The following is a 19,233-nucleotide window of genomic DNA, read 5'->3' on the forward strand; positions in this document are numbered from 1 at the left end:
TATCTTGAATGCAAATGGATACTTTTATACCTTTAATTCTTGTATGCAAATAGTCTTAACAAAATAAAAAAAAAAAGAATCAGCTCTTCACTGTCACTACCATTGTGGCATTTTTGACAGATAACAGAATTTCACTGTGGTTTTTCCTCAGTTATATTTTCTGTTAAGAAAATTATCCAAAATCTGTTGAAGTCTCTGGGAATCTTTCAAGTCTTTAAATAGGCCTGTAGAAGGCCTACTCCCAATTCCATAGGTATTTATCTCAAAAGACACAGTGCACAGTGTATCTGCTGTTTATGACAGGTTCAGACTGTTTTCTTCTCCATTGCTGGTACACAAGGTTTGCTGCCATTTGTCTGAAGACCCTCCTCCAAATGGCTTCAGAAATGCAGAGAGCTTTGAAGATGGAACTATAATTTTGGTCATTAAACATAGGTTTTTAACAATTAATTTAAAATTAAACAATTTAACAATAAATTTTCTTGATGAAAAAGCTTTATTACTTCTCTGAATAGATGAGATTCCTTCTTATGCAGGAGGAAATCTGAATCTTGCTCCCACCTTCTGGGGAGTATTAGGACTAGTTGGAAGTAGAGCATCAGATCTATGTAAAAACAGCAAGGAAGAGAAGGGCCAGCCAATTATTATTTCAAGTGGGCAATAAGATTTTCTCTACCTTAATTCTGAGTTTCTTATGCAACTATGAAGGGCCACTAGCAGGAATATTTAACACAGATAATATAATAAATGTCAGACAGAGTTTTCTTTCACACTCCTTTTTTGATGTTTGTTGTTGTTTAAAGTTTTTTTTGTTTGCTTTTTCTTGCTAGCTATAGGGATGTCATGTAGAATACTATAATCTTCCTGTGCCTCTAGTCAGAAACATTTTTATCCTATGTATTTTTAGATAGCCCAACCCTTTTTAAGACCTTCGTTAGGTTCCTGTATGAGAACTGTATATAAATATATACACTTGTATGAGAGTGTATATAAATTTTCAGAGACACGTGATTTGCCTTAATATGTCATATGACATATGTAATTGATCCAAATATTAGGCATAAAATAGCACTAGTAGTATGTTATTCTATTTTTAAACTAGCTTCTTATGTCAGAGAAGTTCCCTAGAGAAGTTACACAGTAAGTCATGGATACTTGTCTGTTGACATAGACATGTACTGCTTTTTCAATTTTAACATGTGACAGTAACTGATAATGCATTTATATAAGTTGCTTCTGATATGTTGTGTGGGCTGTTATTCAGAAACATTGCAAAATATTGTACCCAGAATTGTAATAAGGAAGTAGTTTCAGACAGTAGTGATAAATTTGTGCTTCAAAAAAGTAGTGGTGTGTGAAGGAATTTTTGTGCTATTATCCGTGGTAGGAACTCTGGCTATTTAGAAATACCACACATAATTTAAAGTTTTATGTTGTAAGGCTGGAATGCTATTGCAAGCAGTCAACCATTCCTTTCAGACACTCTGATGAAGAGACCATGAACTTGCTCTTGCAGGTAACAGGCCTCATCCTGGTAAACTCTGATACTGCTGAGCAGCCTTAGTGCACTCTCCTGCTCAGGAACCCTTTCCAATAAAATAGTCTCTACATGGCTGACATATTGATTTAGCCAGAGATTTTTCATTCTGCTTGTTGCTGTCTATGTTTTTAGATGTCTGTCTTTTGAACTGAACCTTATGAACCATCTCAAGACCCTCCTTAATCTCTTCTTGGTGTTTTTCTCTTCCATCTTCTGTCATGAAGTCACAGATATAGATAAAAATATGTCTGTTAACAGCCATGTCATATCTTCCAAATACACACACGTACATAGTATCCATCTATACTCACGTATACTAAAATCTGAGGTAGTTCTCTCAGTTCCTCTTACTGTCTCAGTTCTCCTTATCTTCTTTGAAGCAAGACAGGTTTATGCCTGGAAGAAAAAAATCTCATTTTTTGGGAGATGCTGAGCATGTGTCTAAAACTCATGATCCTGAGGTAGCTGGCTGTGGTGGGAGTGTGTGTGATCCTGGGTGATGCAGATACCTGCACTGTAGGTCCACGAGACTGTGTCAGAGGGTCCTGGACAGGGAAACTGACTGCCTTGATCAGGTGGCTGCAGACCTGAGAGACACCTTAGGGCATGGTTTACCTGACATAGTAATGGTGCTTTGGGCTGTCATTGGTCAGAGGATTCAGCCGTATCTTTGCTTATTGCATTAAGGTTGAAGTAAATTGCCGTGAGGAACTCAGGGAAGTTAAAGACTTTGTTGTTTTCTTCAGTTCAAGTCTCGATGACCTTGAAGTAGACAATGGAAGTGGAGGTGTGTCAGACAGATCCCATGTTCACTACCGTCCCCTCAGCTCTTCACAGACCATGGCTTCTAGCAGAGATGGATTGGACTTACCTACCAGTCTGCAGCCCAAGGTATTTGACCCTGTCTTGGTTTGAATTGTTTTCCTTTTAAGTAAATCTCTGAAACTGTGTGAGAAACGTCTGAATCTGAAGGAGACAGATAAGTTCTCAGCTGGCAGTCCTAGTCTCTCCAGGGACTACTCACATTGAGTTGTGAAGCTGAAACTGGGTGTGGCTGAGCTGGGCACCTGCCATGGAAAGAAAGTGTCCATCAGAGATTTACCTCAACTTTAAAAAACACACCATCTATCGGAAATGTTTCAAAGGAAATATTTCAGGTTCAGTGAATCAGCATTTTTTAACCAAAATATATTTAGCGAGAAAATGTTTAACCAGCTCTAGTTATATGAGAGAGTAATGGTTTGTAAAGAGTAAAACTAGCCTGCTGCCTGTTTTAAAACAATTTCTACACTCAGGGAAATTCAGTTGGGGTGTCCACGGATTGATGTAAATCTCTTTGTTATGGTTTTCTGAAGTATCCTGTCTACATTAATTTTCATTAGACCATGGTGGAATTTCTGAGGTCTTCAGACACATACATAGAGTTATTTCTTGTTTGCAGAGATTCTTTATGATTTTTTTAGATGCACTTTCTGCCACTGTAGAACTTTATGTGACCTTCAGCAAATGATTTCATGAAGGGAGAAAAAGAGTTCAGCAAAAAAATTAATTATGATAGTGCTACTTTAAAAAATAATAAGGTAAGCATTTTACAGGAGTTTTAGGAATAGTCTCTATTTAAGTGTAAATGACGTATCAAAAATTAGGGGATTTCCTTTCAGGTCTTATTGTTGAGAGATTTGGTAAGTGGAAAATGTTTTCAAATATAATAATGATTAAAAAAGCAAAAAACAACATAGAGAAAAGAAAAAGAGGTCAGGTCCTTTCTTTGGAAACTCTGACATAAGTAATTACTAAGGCATGGCCAAAGTCTCCATGAAATGTTGTTCAAGTATTAAAGTAAGATCAATGCCTTCCTTCGTAAAAGAAGATAGCTTGGTCATCAGAAATAATGGCCAGCAATACTGTGTGGATGTCACCTGTTACCAAATTGGAGAAGAATGTAAGCTTTCTTTTTTTCTCTTAGTCAAACTTGCACCCACAACTTATTTCCTGTAGCATACAAAAATTTGTCATGGTATGACAGACTTCCTAGGAATTTACATGAAGTTGTCAAAAATTCAACTTGAAGCCAAGAAAATTTATGCCAGTGGTCAGTTATTCCTGATTTATTTTGGTTTTGTTGCTGATGCAGTTCAAAATGACACAAGATTTCATTTTGCTGCAATTTCTCATAGGAATGCACAGTGTTTGGAGTTCGGTCACGCTCCTATTCCTACTCCTCATCCAAAGGTGTGGTGGGAAGACCTCGCATTCCTCGCGACTTTGGAGCTGGGGATTCAAATGGAGGTCAGTTCTCTGGCTTTGCATTATTCAGTACCTGCCTACTTCAGGCCCAGTGCTGATGTTACTTTACAAAGCTCATTGGTGTGTATGTTTGGTAGCTCCTTCAGGGCTAGTAGTAGCTCCTAGATGGTAGCTCCACCATCATCCCTCCATTCTCTCCCATCTACAGTTCCATCATGCCCCCATGATACAGTGACTGTCCTTAACAGGGCATACAAATGGAGAGAGCAATAGCCACAGAAATGAATATAGACAAGGGCAATAATCCTCTCATTGGAAAATCCTTACCCTAGCCTCCTGCTAAGTGTCTGACAGAGACCAGGAGGAAGCTCAGAATGACACAGAAGGGGCATCAAAGAGGACAGATGGTTCCAGCTTCCCACAGATCCTAAGCAATCTCTGAAACACAGGTGGGCTGTGTTATCTTTACAGGCTGGGAAGCAAAACCCACCCACTTCATCAAGTAGAGTCAGAGATGTCTCTGAAAGGAGCTTGTAATTTTTTATGACTTGTGTCTGACATGCTTTATTTCCAGACACATAGTTTCATGTTTAGAAGACAACACACAGTTTTCTCAGTGAGAATATGGGTTATATTTAAAAAAAAGCCTGTCCATTGCCATCCTTCCAGCTTGTTTCTCACTCCAGTATACCTTTAGTTTTTCACTAGTCCAGGGCAAGAGACAGGACATGTGAGCCACAGTGGACAACTGGAGAAGTTTTGGATGCTGTATCATTGGAAGTGTTCAAGGCCAGGTTGAATAGGGCTTTGAGCAACCTTGTCTAGTGGTGGCACCTCTGCCCGTGGCAGAGGGGTTGGAACTAGATAGAATAATGTAGTTAAGGTTGGAAATGACGCCAAGGTCTACCCATTCAATGAGGGAATTCTTCCTTCAGGATGTCCAACCTGAACCTCCCTTGAAGCAGTTTGAGGCCTTTTCTCTTGTGCTGCCACTTGTTGACTTGGAGAGCAGGCCGACCCCCACCTGGCTGCACGCTCCTTTCAGGCAGCTCTAGAGACTGAGAAGGCCCCCTGAGCCTCCTTTTCTCCAGCCTAAACAACCTCAGCTCCCTCAGCTGCTCCTCATATGACTTACTCTCTAGACCCTTCACCAGCTCTATTGCCCTTCTCAGCACATGCTCCAGCACTTCAGTGTCCTTGGAGTGAGGGGCCTAAAACTCAATACAGGATTTGAAGTGTGGCCTCACCAGTGCTGAGTACAGAGGAACAATCCTTGCCCTGCTCCTGCTGGCCACAGCATTGCTGGCACAGGCCAGGATGCCATTGGCCTTCTTGGCCCCCTGGGCACTGCTGGCTCATGTTCAGCTGCTGTCACCAGCACCCCCAGGGCCTTTTCCTGTGGCAGCTTTGCAGCCACTCTGCCCCAGCCTGTGGCACTGCCTGGGCTTGCTGTGACCCAAGGGCAGGACCCAGCACTGGGCCTTGTTGAACCTCACACCACTGGCCTGGGCCCATGGTCCAGCCTGTCCAGACCCCTCTGCAGAGCCTTCCTGCCCTCCAGCAGATCAGCACTCCCACCCAGCTTGGTGTCATCTGCAAACTGACTGAGGGTGCACTTGATGTCCTCACCCGGATCAGTGTTAAAGATACTAAACATGATTGGCCTCAATGCTGTCCCCTAAGGAACAGTGATGCTGACAGACTCAAAACTGGATATAACTCCATTCACCACCATTCTCCGGGCCCAGCCATTCAGACAGCTTTTTATCCACCAGAGTGCACCTGTCCAAGCCATGAACTGCCAGCTTTTTCAGGAGGTGCTGGCTGGGCTTGATGACCTGGTTGTCGTGTATGTGCCAGTCATCACTCTCAAGATACTCTGTTCCATAACCTTCCCTAGCACCAAGGTCACCAAGGTCAGGCTGACAAGGCTGTAGTTCCCCAGATCCTGCTTCTGACTCCTCTTGTAGGTGGGCACCACACTTGCAAACCTCCAGTTATCTGAGGTGTCCCTGGTTAAACTAGGATTGATCATAAGTGATACAGAGTGGCCTGGCAAGCTCTTCCGCCAGCTCCCTCAGTACTCCAATGATCCTTGAGATCCTTTCCAACCCTAACCACTCTGATTCTTTGACATTCAATGTGAATGAAACATACAAAAAGTGTGAAAATGTTGTCATTAACTTTGAAAGCATTTAACAACTTCAAAAACTGTTTTGGGGGTGAGATACACAATGTCTGCAGGCTTCTTTTTTCCGAAGAAACTGAATTAAGCAGTGCAGCAAATAACTTCTTTAACATTACTCAAATTCACAGTATGATTTCATGTCACCTTGTAAGGAGGAGTAGGTATTGCAGCCTGCAGCATGCAGCTATGTTGTATTTTCATCCATCTCCTAAAGTATTTGTAAGTATTTATATTCAACGCTTTAGGTGAAATGTCTGTGAAAAAGACTAGAAGAAAAAGCTAGAAGCTCACAGAATTAAAAGCTAGCAGAATAGTAAAGCCCTGTGTCATGCTTAAAGTTAAAACAGAATTCCTTTGACACCGCAGCTGAGGGACTTGCTTGGTGTCACAGCCCCTTAAGTTTCACCCAGACACCATTACTTGCCCTGATTTGGTACGGGCTTGGGTCCATTTCCTTTTCATTCTTTCTCCTCTTCCTTCTGGGACAGTCATTGTTGGACCTTTACATGTTTTGTGGAGAAGGTGGAAGCCCATTCTTGTCCAGACTTTAGAAGCAGGGTGTTCTACGCCTGAACCATAGATGCATTGTAATGCTGGGAGGGAGGGGTGGTGGTCTGCTGAGCTTCCTGCTGGCACTTCTTTCCACCAGCACCTCCTGCACTGTGCCTCTTTTTGCCAGCGTTTTGCAAGTATGGGAGCATTGAACACAGTATTTGGCAGCTGGCAGTGGTGATTACTGTGAGGCAGGCACACCTGTGCTCACTTTGAGCAGTTTTATCTGGGTATGAAACTAGCCTGGGAGCTTGGTCCAAGAAGCTGGCTCAGATAGTTCATCCTGATCTCTGTGGACTGTAGCAGGATTATGTCTGGGCCTGTGCAGGAGTCTGCACGTGGAAGACCTCCCCCTTCACCTCTGTCTAGCTGCCAGCACTTTGGACATCTTGCTTAGGGCTTAGCTGTGCAAGAAGGAGGTGCAGCTGCCTTTGCACATTGCAAAAAAATCTAAGCTAAAGTAGATGAATTCAGAAAAAACAGGATGGTTTTTTCCACACAAAATATGAGAAAAAAAGAGGCAAAACACCATCCTTTAAAATGGAAAGGAAACTTTAAAATGTGCTCAGGTTTAAAACATATTACCTGCCTTTATTTGAGAGGGTTTTACCAGGCTGTAACAGTAAAGGATTTGTGCCTACTCTGTAGATGGTGTGCTCATGAAGAGTGGTTCATTCCTCCTCCAGGCCCTTGCACTCTCTAAGTCTCAGCTCCATAGTGCTGTTTTGCATGAGACATCTCCTATGATTACATGGTGTTGATTTCTTACAGAAGCTTCCTGTGGCACTGATTGTGCCTGACAACTAACTGAAATGCCCTTTTTGTTTTGCTGCCTCTTTGGTAAATATTCTAGCTCTTGCTAACCTGATGTCTGCATTTGTCTGAAGAGATGTGGATTCAGCAAAGGGTGTTTAAGCCTGTATCTAACTTCAAAGAAAGCATAGTCTGGTGCTTTGACTTAGGCAAGCATGTATCTTCCTGAACCATACCTGTGGTAGCTTTGCTGAAACATCTGCAAAAGGGAAGTGCTTTTAATTTGAAAATGGTAGTGTTCTCTACAGTTTTGGGCCTATTTTCTTCCAAAACAACCCAAGTGAGTTGTTTTTATTTTGCTTTTTAGAGAGCTTGTGAAAAGTATCTCCTTGGGTCATCTGTTTATAGGATCATAGAATTGTAGAAGATACAAATTTGTAGAACATTAAACATCCTAGGCAATACTTTAGGTAGTGGTATTCCTCTTTGTGTAGAAGGATTTTTTTTTTTTTTTTTGGTAAAGCTGCATAAGATGTGTAACTGCAAATGTTAGAATAATGTCATTAAGATATTTTATAGCAAATTATATGAAAAGCAAAATGAAGGGAAAGTCATTCAAGTCTATGTTGTAAAGAAAAACAAAAGAAATAATTTGTGCTATTCTTAAAAACAGACTGCAGGGACTGGCATTCAGTGATACCCTTCTGAGTTCTGTCAGAGCCTGTCATCTAAAAGCTTAGTAGGAAGTGGTCTTAACCTGGAAAAAGCTGTTTCTAATGTATGTATGTTTTTGCCTTCCTGATTTTCAAATGACATTGCAAACCCTCAGTGGTAGCCTTATGGCTTGGTGGAGGTTGTGAGTTTGAAATGAGCCTGATGACCTTGCAGTGTGAGTGCCCTGTGGCTGTTTGTGTCTTGCAGAGCGCACGTACAGCCTGCCGGAGCAGTGCCGGGAACAAAGGTACGGGTGCGTGTCACGGAGAGCCGGCAGCAGGTCTGTGCCAGAATGCCATCTAGGGAGCCCTGTGGGCAAGAGACCTTCCTGCTACATGGGCTTTGAGCAGTGGGGTAGAGGCCCCTGGCTTCTGTGAACTCATGCCTAAACCGTGTGCCAAACCCAGCTCTCACCACACGCATCCTGCAGCAGGGATTTACTGGGACATGCAAAGCAGGGATGGGCTGCTGCCTGCTCCTGGGGCTCCTGTCCACTGTAGGAATGTCCAAACCACTGCAGTAAAAGCTGGGCAGTTTTTGATACCAACTGTAAAATAGGCAAGCTTGTTACACATTGCACATGCAGAGTGCTTATTGGCAAGTGTTACTTCTTTTTGTATAGGGATAGCAATCTTTTTCATAATATGTTAAACCCACAACAAAGCATGTAATTGTAAATGTTAGGTGAAACAAGCACTGTCCAGATTCTGCTATATGTTAATTAAAGGAGTGTTGCTGTTAATTAAAGGAATGAGGAACATTTTTTCACTGGTCTCTGTTTTAGGATTCAGGAAGAGGGATGGAATAAGTATGTTGTACCCTCAAAAAATGAGTCTGAAAAATATAAAGTGAGTCGGACTTTTAGCTTTCTAATGAACAGGATGACCAGCACACGGAATAAAGGCAAGGTAATTTGGGATTTATGTCCATATTATTATGTATGATTATGTCACTGTAATTAAATGAATTATAGATGGAAGCTAATTTTTCATGTCAAGATAAATTGTTTATTACAAAACCACAAAAGTCATAGGAAGACTCTTTTCACTTTTCTTTTTTTAAATTTAAAATATATGCAGGTTACCCTGAAATGGCATTTGTATTAAAAACCAGCTTTCCTTTGATGTAATTAGCAATTCTGTGTGGTGATTTAGCAAATATTTAAATGTATGAATTACATTTAAGAAATATTTTCTTTGTTAAATAAAATTAACAGATATGGGCCTGTTCTTGGGATTGCTCTCAAAACGTAATTGAGTATGTAAACTCCTACATTAGGGTGTAATTAGTTGAATTTGCCTTATTTGAAGTTAATAGGAATTCTTGCATAAGTTAACAATGCATAGTGTTAAAGAGTTTAAGAATTGAGGCCTGCACAGTTGAACGGTCCTACTATGGAAGGTAGATTACAATATTGTAACTTAATTCTAAGGCATCTTAATTTTAGATTAATGACATCAGTTAGCAGCTTGAAAGACAGGCTTGGCCTCCAGGATCTTTCTAGTATGCCCTCCTGTGCCCCAGGACAACCTAACAAACACAGATGTGAAGGTGTTTGTCTGAGGCAATACCTTCAGGAGTGTCAGAGCTGACCATGAACATGTGAACATATATGTTTGGTTGTGCAGCTTGTGTCTGTGAGTTCTCCTAAAGTATAACAGTCAGTAACTAGAAGTATAAGCTATATGTATAGTTATGCCAACAAGGGTAGTGGAAAAATAGGCAGAATTTATTAAATTTTTTACCACTCATTAAAAATAGGTTGTTTCTAATGTCTTCTAAGATATAAAGATAACTTTTCTAAATTTGCATAACTGCGCCTCTATCTGCAGAGGCATGAGCTATATACATGTAGAGGATATATACAGTGTGTACAGTGAATGAACAGCACTTCTAAAATTTTGTTTCTTGTCCCTCCTCTCTTTTTAGATTTCTAAATGTATTTCTGCCAGTCTTCCTTGATAATGCTGCCAGGCCTAGCTGCCAGTAAAAACAAGGCCTATATGATTTTAGAGCTTCATCAATATTGGGTATAAGAGTACAGTATGCTGTTGTAAGTCTTCCAGGACAGGGATTAAATATTCTAGAATAATTTGGTTTGATAAGGGAATATTTTTTTTATTTTTAAGATTGAATAATTTTTATTTAAATAATTATTTATTTTATTTTAAAAATTTATTTGTTCATTTATTTTCCTGCCTCTTTTTTGGGGGATGAAGACAAAAAATAAAGATACCAAAGATAAGGAGAAACCAACCAGGCACAATTTTACAAATGGGACTTTCCCAGGAGTTATCCCATGTATGGTCTGTGAAAAGGCCCTCCTAGGAAAGGAGTCACTGCAGTGTTCTTGTAAGTAGCTGCTGGCTTTTACTTATGCATTTACAGTGCTCTGAGTGCTGTTCTAACATCCTGGTTCAGTCTGATGTTTGAAACCTTGTCATCATTGGGATGTACCTGCTTTATGTAATGAGCTGAGGTTGACAAGGGAGAGGGAGGAAGGACAGCAGGTAACAGATTCAGAAAGAAACGTTGATCTCCTAGCACTAGCACATTAGGCAGAAACTTCCTTCTAGCCTATATCTGTACTCAAAGAATCCAGAGGATCATTTTAATAAGTGAATATCAAGTTTTCCCTGAAAAAGGGAAAACTGAAGCCTCAGAGTACATTTTCTGCAGACTGGGGACCCTGTTTGGTGCCAGGCTTTCAAACATACCTTCTCTTTCAGATTGCAGTGTGATTGTGCATAAAAGCTGCAAGGAGTGTGCTCCTGTGTGCACCAAGGTAACCTCCTACACTGATCTTACTAGAGGATACTTGCTTTCCCAGGGGCTAGAAACAATGAAGGAAAAAAGAAAATACACAAGGGCTGCCCAGACCCAGCGTCTGTGTGTGAAGGGCTGCAAGGGGGTTAGAATGGCTAATGTGAGCAACAGAGCAAGCACTGTTTACTCTGTGTGCTTGAATAACAATTTTTAGTAGGGGGTCGAAAAAGAGTTTCATAGAGTGTTTGTATTTTTGAAGCTCAGACTGTGAAATGGTGTGCCTGGAGGGTTACAGAACAGATTGAAAAGAAAGGCTTCTCAAAACCTCAGAGAGAAAGAACCCTTGTGTACGGGGGGGATTCCATATGTTTGGAATAATGGAAAGCAGAGATGGAAGGGGTTCTGGCCGGTGACGTCATCTACCTCCCCACCCTTGGGCTGGCTCACTTCTTGGTAACAATTTGGGCAGATGTTTGTTCTAGGTAGCAATTTGGGCAGATGTTTGTTCTAAGTAGCAATTTGGGCAGATGTTTGTTTCACCCATTCTGGGAAATCTCTGGAAGAGGAGACTCCAGAGCTGCCTGCCTAGGCAATTATTCCAGTGTTCAGCTGCTTCTGAGCAGGGCAAAACCAGCACTGGAGCTGATGGATACTACTTTAACAGTTAAGAAGGAATGCATGCATGGTGAGATTATCGTAACAAAGGCATAATCTTGAAAACCAGGTGTAGGGCTACTGCCCTCAAGAAATGAAATGAGACTCAAAGAGAAATGTGCCACAATGATGCAGGTCATTTTTCACAAATGTGAAAAATGACCTGCATCATCGTGGCACATTTCTGGTGTAGCTGGGTTTTGCATCATGGTGGCTTTCAAGGAGAGCGTGATTCCATACTGATTTTACAAGCCTTAAACTGTACATAAATCAAGTGGGTTTAATTTTGTTTGTAATTTTCACGTCATGGTCTTGCACTAATTTCTGGGAAACTTTAGGCAATAAGGCTGCTGAACTGACAGCTTTGGTTCCTGGGGATGGTGGGTTACTTGCAAGAGGACACAAGAGCCCTCAATTCATCTCAGCAAGAATGAAGTGCAGGAAATGTTCACTGACCCACCTGAAGTGAAGTATATGCCCAAGTGCAGCAGGCTTTTGGTACAGATTTTGCAAAAGTCCACTTTGGAAGGGAGAGCAGTTCTGCCTTTGGTACCCACGCTTCAGATGGTGTACTACCACAAATGCTGTGATCTTATTTGAGTATGAAGCCCTGAATGTGGACTTTTCTTGCAGCCTTTGCAGCCAATACTCATATAGAGAAAGTAGAATGTTGTAACTCAGTCTGCTTAGAAGAAATAATTTTGTATTGTAGTACAAATAATATCCTACTTTTTAAAAATATTATTATCTACTAATAACTAATAAAATTAGTTATTGGAATGAATTAATACCATAATTTAGGACCACTTTCTTGCAGCCCTTTGTGTGATGGTGTATGTGAATGAATTACTGACTTGATTGTTAAATATATTATCAGCTATGTGATTTCAAAAAATTCTTTTTTTCAGAAATCCCAGGAGAAATACCATAGTAAAAACAAGGTCCAAGTTGGTGTAACAAGTAAGTTAGGTATAAACCTAGCATTTCTAAGGTAGGCCTTGATTAAAAATCTTGGGACTGGCAGCATGAACTTTCCCATGTAATTTCTCTGTTTCTAATTTTTCTTTCAATATCTGTAAGAAAGGGTGTGTGTCTCTAATATGAATGGATTTTTTTTGAGAGATCACTGTTGAATTAATTTGTCTTCTACTGAAATGAGTATGAATTTACTATATCTTCAGTGAAAACAACAAAAAAAGTAGCCAGTTCTATCTATGTCATTTATCTTGTGCACAAGTATTCATACACCTATAGAGGATGTATGATTTGAGATTATTTCTTTATCAAATGATAGTCACTCTGGGGCTATTCCATATTGCCTACAGGCATATTTTTATATTGTGTGAGAGAGCATTGAGGTAATGTACCTTGGCAAGTGGGCATTCTTGATGCCTGATATAGGTCAATATGAGCACCAGATAGCATTTCTCAGTATAAGTGTGCTGTTGATGACATACTCTGTCAAACAATGACAAACTCATTGTTTGTCAAAATGTTGTGTTGTGCTTTGCCTCACAGATTCCCTGCCTGGAGACATTTCACAGACGGTGCTGTCCTCAGTGCATCCTTCTTTCTCAGTGCCTATTGGACTGTCTCCTGGAAAGAGGGAAGCCTCACAACAGCCTTACCTCTTGTCCAAAAGTGTCCCCAGTGCCAGTTTGGAAAGGTAGAGGGGCAGATGCCAATGGACTATGCTAAATACATCCTTCAGGATTTCTAGGAAGATTTAAACCATGAAATAAATGTGGGTTTTTGTAATTTTATTTCTGCTCTAGAAGAGCTACACAATTTTCTGGACATGATTCTGAGACTAGCACCTGGAAGTCCAAGTCACAGTCTGAAGAGATGTTACAAGCATTAGGGACCTATTCTTCAATGGATGCTTTTATGATGGAAGGTGAGAATATTGCACAGATGTTGCATCTTATAGCTAGTATTGGAAAGTGAAAACCAGAAAAACTCCTTAGCTGATTTAGGAAGACACTTCATCTTCTCAAAAAACAGCACTTGCTTTTGATAATTACATTTGCATCCCTCTTTAAAATGATGAAATCAAACACATTAATCTTAAAAAAGAACTTTTCCTTTCTTCCTTGTAACTAACTATTTTACAACTTTTGGAATATTTTAGTATGCTATTACCATTTTAAAGTAACAGGGATAAATGTACTGGCATCCTTGCAGAAACAGAACAGTAATACACTTTTCTTTTGCACTCATCCAGTTGACTCTGTTGACAGCATCCATTGCAAACTGTAAACCTGCAACACTTGTATTTCCTCAGTAGCCCAAATTCTTAACTCCTGATGATAAGCTGTGCTCTTAGAATAGCTGCATAGCCTTATGAAGCAAATAGAAATTGATTTTTTTTGTGTAGGTGAATTTGAAAGCTGAGAGGCTTTCACTCACGTAGGATGGTGCACATACCACTCACTGGACATCTGGTATTGGAAATGTTGAATTTTATTTTTAAATTTTAAAAGGTTTATGCAAGCAAAGAGTTATAAAAATGATTTGAGGAAAGAAGAGTGTTTTTTACCTATTCTCCTCCCCTTCTGTCACAAAAGCAATTCAACACTTTGGTAATAATATTCACATCTGGCAAACTTTGCTGTAGTAAAGACAGTGCCAGCATTTGCAGAAGTCTTACCTGTAATGTTCATCTCTGTGATGTGTTCCCTATATGAATAGATCTACATGTGCCAAGGGACTTCCCTTACTCTTTGTATGTGTGGTGTTAAAGAAATACAAATTTTGTCATAGATGATGTGGATTTGTCTCAGTGGACTGATCTCTGCACAGATGCAGAAGAGTTTGAGGCAGACTCCTGGAGTCTTGTTGTGGATCCAATGTTCTGTAGCAAGCAAGAAAAGGATGTCGTCAAGCGGCAGGATGTCATATTTGGTCAGTATTTAAAAGCTGTGTTTAGGTTTAAATGCAATTTGGTGTATCAAATAGAGAGGGAACCTACATGGTTTATGGCCAGAAGAATGAATGCTTCAACTCAAAACAACACGAAGGTTCAAAGAACATTTTTATCACGAAGTATGTCTCCTAAACTAAGGAAATTGATAGTACTGGGTACCAGAGACATACCTAGCCTGTTCACAGAATGGTTGAAATTAGAAGGGGCCTCATCCGATCCTCAGCTCAAGCTATTACAACCACAGCTTGTTCAGTGGGATAGAGAGAGATGTGTGTCAGAGCCAGATAAATTAAGTCTTCCTGCTGACATAATTGATTAGGTTTGAGGCCCACACCCAAAAAGGAATTATGACTGTGTATTTGATAGACTAAAGTCTGTCTTATAAGGTGTGCAGAATATTCAGGTGATTACTACACTATCCTTTTTTCTTTTATACCACAGAGCTGATGCAAACAGAAGTACATCACATCCATACCCTGTTCATTATGTCTGAAATATTCAGGAAGGGGATGAAGGAAGAACTGCAGCTTGACCACAGCATAGTGGACAGAATATTCCCCTGCTTAGATGAGCTACTGGAGGTGCACAGGCAATTCTTCTGCAGAATGAAGGACAGGCGGCAGGAATCATGTACGGCAGGGAGCGAGCGTAATTTTGTCATCAGCAGAATTGGAGACATCCTTGTGCAGCAGGTAGAAGCATCAGTTCTGTTAATCCTTTAAGTGCTCAGAGTTCCAAGTTTAAACAATTTTTTTACTCCAAAACTTCTGTGGGCAGGTAGACAATTATTGCTCAAAAAGATTCAAAACCTGTCCTCCCCTGATTATTTCAGGATGAAAGAACAATGTGAAAAGATATCATTATTGTGAGGTAGCTGTGTGAACTTGGGGTGGATTTCTCCCTATGTGGTGTGAGTGACAAGGGAAGTGATGAACTTGGTCATGTTTGCAGTAGAAGGCTGCTGTCATACTACGGGCTGCAAAAAATGGAAGTAATGGATTCACTTTATCAGCTGAGGAGCGATGTGAAGAACTGATGATGGAAAGGAAACTACCCATTAATTTCTTGCAGTAATCTGGCATCCCAGATCAGTTACTTCCCAGGATACTGCCCAGTAAGGAAGGTGTGGTTGCAGGGTGTTTCCTGTGGCTGAAGAATAGCTAAGTGATGGCTTGGCATTCACAACTCAGTTCCTTGTGAAAAGGAGGTGTAGCTTTTCACCTTCTGTCAGTCTTTTTAACTCCGCTGAAATAAAGAACTGAGATGTTAGCTTATCTAGAAACAATGTGGAGATTAGACAAAAGTAAATGAACCTCAGAGGGTTGTGTTTGAAAAGAGATGAAGTAAATGCTGTTATAATGTTCTGGCTGTTCCTGGCAAGAGTACAGTGGAGGTTGCTTGTGCTCTCTCCAGCTGCGTTCCTCTTCTTGCTCCTAAAAACAGCTAGCATATTTTCATTCTGTAGTGACAGGCCTACAGACAGGTTAATGAAATTCAGAGAACTTGATAAACCCTTAATGTAGAAGTTCCCTATTTGTACAAAATTCACTAGTTAAAATTCACTTTCCTGTCAGATAGAATGTTGAGCACAATCCACTTATTAATTTCTTCAGTTTTCAGAGGAAAATGCAACTAAAATGGAGAAAATATATGGAGAGTTTTGTAGCCATCAGAAAGAAGCTGTTAATCTCTTCAAAGAGCTGCAACAAAACAAGAAGTTCCAGAATTTTATTAAAGTAAGTTAATGTGGAATCATGAGCACTACTGACAAAGTGCTCAGGAAAAAGGTACATAGCTATTACTTAGATTTAGGGTTGGAATTATATTCAGTAACTCACTTTAAATGGCTAATAAAAATGACAAAATTTTTTTTCTCCTTAACTAGTGAGCTAATAAATCACAGTTTTCTTTCAAATTTTAGAATGCTTTGGCATCCAGTGTGTATTACACACATGTTCCTGTTATAGTATGCCTCATCCCTCAGCACAGCAGCTGTTCCTTGGGGATGGTTCCGATTACCCAGCATTTGTTTTAACTTATTCTAATGCTTTTAGATCATATTTCTTATTAGCCAATTGGTGGTTTAATATGCATTTACTACCTAAGGTATATATTTACATATGTGCAGCTGAGAAATAGCAACCTGTTGGCACGACGCCGAGGAATCCCTGAATGCATTTTACTCGTCACTCAGCGAATCACCAAATACCCTGTTCTGGTTGAAAGGATATTGCAATACTCAAAAGGTAAATAAAAGCTAAAGTGTTGCTTCATGTCTGAAATCCTAGCACAATTTTAACATAAGGAATTCGCACAGCTACAATATCACAAAAGATTAAATTTACTGCTCTGTTGAGATACAACCAGAGCGACATAAATACCTACTGTACAGGCAAATGTCACCTGAACAGGGCTGTCTGGTCTATATAGGTCTTGTCTATCTTCTAGGTGAAGATTTCTGATATTCCAGCCAGGTAGGCCATAGAAGTCCAGAAGAATGTACTTGTTTTAGGAAAAGATCTTGACTGAAGTATGTGAACTAGCTCAGATAATGTGTACCTTTGGAATTTATTCTGGAGGAGCTTTTTCTAAGTAGGGCTAGGCAAACATTTTGTAAATTACTCTCTGTTTTTTCAGGCAAAGCTTGAATGCCCTCTGGAACTTAGTATAACTTTTTACAATTACTATTAACTTACAGATAGTGCCCCCTAAATGGGCAGTAAATGAGCATTGTAGAAAGTTGCATATACAATGCAAATCCTTTGTACTTGCAATCTTGTTTCAAGGGTACTTTGTTTAGGCAGAAAAATAATATGCTATATGATTTACTTGGTCACTGATTTTTTTTTTTTTTGAGTGCTCGCACCTCATAAATATGTCAGAAACTATTCAATGAGTTTTTTTGGCTAATGAATAAATCTGAGGTACTGGCCATCTTTTAATAGGTGAGACAAAGGTATATACCCCTAATAATTCTAGTAAAATGGTTGCAAGGTTCAACTTAAATTAACAAATTTATCAATTTAAGGTTTGCATCATGCCGATTGTTTCTAGAAATCAAGGAATTATATCTTCTCTTGAACATGGTGACTAATGTCATGTTGTTTTTTTTGTTTCATACAGAAGGAACAGAAGAACATAAAGACTTGTGCAAAGCCCTTCGTCTAATTAAGGATATAATAGCAAGAGTAGATTTGAAAGTGAATGAGTATGAGAAAAAGCAAAAGCTGTTGGAAATTCTCTGTAGAACTGAAAACAAAACATACACAAAGCTGAAAAATGGCCATGTTTTTAGGAAGCAAGACTTGATGAGGAAAGAGAGGATACTTCTTCATGAAGGCTTAGTGTATTGGAAGACAGCAACTGGTCGGTTCAAAGGTATTTTATCTGAGCAGTGAAGTCCTTTAACTCTTTATTTGCAAATAACATTCAAAGATGGTTAAAGAGTGAAAATACTTTCTTGTGCTATATTGAAAATAAGAATGTCTGAGGTAGTGATATTGCCAATGTCACACTAATTTCTGGATGATCAGTTCCAGAAGCTGTGAGTAAACTGCGTAAGAACACAAATTCACATACATTACCATTTGCATTTCTTCTTCCAATCCCCTCCTTCAAGTTTTTTGTTTTTCAATTTAATTTCATAATATTATGTTTTCACTTGTACATTTTTATTGTTTGCAGTATTTGCCATTGAAAATAGCTTATTAACAATTCAGTGGTAATGAGACATCCCTAGTAGAAAATAAATTCTGAAGCCACAATTGGCTGGAGCACAATTTTTACATGCAAGCTCAGATTTTGATTTTTAATCAAGTATTAGGTGTTAATCATGTATTAGGGTTTGGGCTTTTTTTGGAAAAAACACTAGTTTTTGCTGTACAACTTTATAAAGCTGTCTGTTGATCATTATTCTAGAAACGCCTTTACCAGTGTAATACTGTGCTGTGAGTTACAGCACAGACAAAGCAAGGTTATGTGAGATAGTCTTTGTCAGGCTTAGGGAAGTTTTACTGCTGTTGGTGCAAGGATTTCTTTTTTTCCCGGGCCTGTGTTGCAGCATGGTGCACTTTCCTGGGAGATATCAAGCAGGGATGTGCAAGTGCTTCATGCAGACCATGGGCTAATTCAGATATTTCTTGTTTAGTTTGCTGTAGGATTCTACAAGATATTTCTTCATCAGGGCTTCTCCCTTTATTTTATAAAGATAAAGTAAGAATTTAACACTGATTGCACTAATTTTAATTAAAAGCCATCATTTTCCATTTCTCATTTTAAGACACCTTAGCTCTGCTTCTAACTGATGTACTACTGTTCTTACAAGAAAAGGATCAAAAATACATCTTTGCAGCTGTTGTGAGTATATTATCAGATATTTTAACACATATGTTGCACTTGTATCTTTCTCAAAACTTAGGTCCTTATCCAGCTCATTCCCACATAACTTATGCTTTTTTTAAATCCTGGTATTGTATGTCAGTATATAGAAAATTTAATTTCTTTTCAAAAGTAAATTTTTTTGTGGAGAAGGATAAAAATAACAGAAGTATATCTTTAATGTTGTGCCTTACATGACTGTGAAAGTGGGAAGTAATGCAGGCTCTTTCAGTTGTCTAATACAAATTTTAATTTTTTTGTTCCATAAAACAAACAGAACAGTTTTTACTGAAAATATAGTAGTAAACACACATAAAGGACATGAAAGGTCATGGAAAGAAGTTCCCAAACTATATAAATACAAACATTATATGAATATTGTGTCTCAGTATCAGTGAGCCTCTGAGATTTTCTTTTGAGCACATATCTAGTGCTTAATTTGTTTGTTGACATATGTTACAAGCAGTGTAACATATTTTAAAGAATAGTTTAAAAAATGTCTGATTACTTAGAACT

The 19,233-nt window shown here is 39.3% G+C and overlaps 1 protein-coding gene across 1 annotated transcript in view; it reads left to right on the top strand.

Annotated features, from left to right (window-relative positions):
- The window catches only part of ARHGEF28 (Rho guanine nucleotide exchange factor 28), a 62,615-nt gene that overhangs the window by 10,841 nt on the left and 32,541 nt on the right, over positions 1 to 19,233 (top strand). Inside the window, exons 4-18 of the mRNA XM_066569121.1 lie at positions 2,287 to 2,431; positions 3,718 to 3,829; positions 8,202 to 8,274; positions 8,779 to 8,902; positions 10,214 to 10,346; positions 10,724 to 10,779; positions 12,323 to 12,374; positions 12,933 to 13,080; positions 13,190 to 13,311; positions 14,178 to 14,318; positions 14,782 to 15,032; positions 15,954 to 16,076; positions 16,469 to 16,586; positions 17,464 to 17,718; positions 18,620 to 18,696. Coding sequence (XP_066425218.1) covers positions 2,287 to 2,431; positions 3,718 to 3,829; positions 8,202 to 8,274; positions 8,779 to 8,902; positions 10,214 to 10,346; positions 10,724 to 10,779; positions 12,323 to 12,374; positions 12,933 to 13,080; positions 13,190 to 13,311; positions 14,178 to 14,318; positions 14,782 to 15,032; positions 15,954 to 16,076; positions 16,469 to 16,586; positions 17,464 to 17,718; positions 18,620 to 18,696 — 1,930 coding nt within the window. The remainder of the gene's footprint in view (positions 1 to 2,286; positions 2,432 to 3,717; positions 3,830 to 8,201; positions 8,275 to 8,778; positions 8,903 to 10,213; positions 10,347 to 10,723; positions 10,780 to 12,322; positions 12,375 to 12,932; positions 13,081 to 13,189; positions 13,312 to 14,177; positions 14,319 to 14,781; positions 15,033 to 15,953; positions 16,077 to 16,468; positions 16,587 to 17,463; positions 17,719 to 18,619; positions 18,697 to 19,233) is intronic.

Source organism: Molothrus aeneus, chromosome Z, assembly GCF_037042795.1.
Source record: "Molothrus aeneus isolate 106 chromosome Z, BPBGC_Maene_1.0, whole genome shotgun sequence".
Lineage (NCBI taxonomy): Eukaryota > Metazoa > Chordata > Aves > Passeriformes > Icteridae > Molothrus > Molothrus aeneus.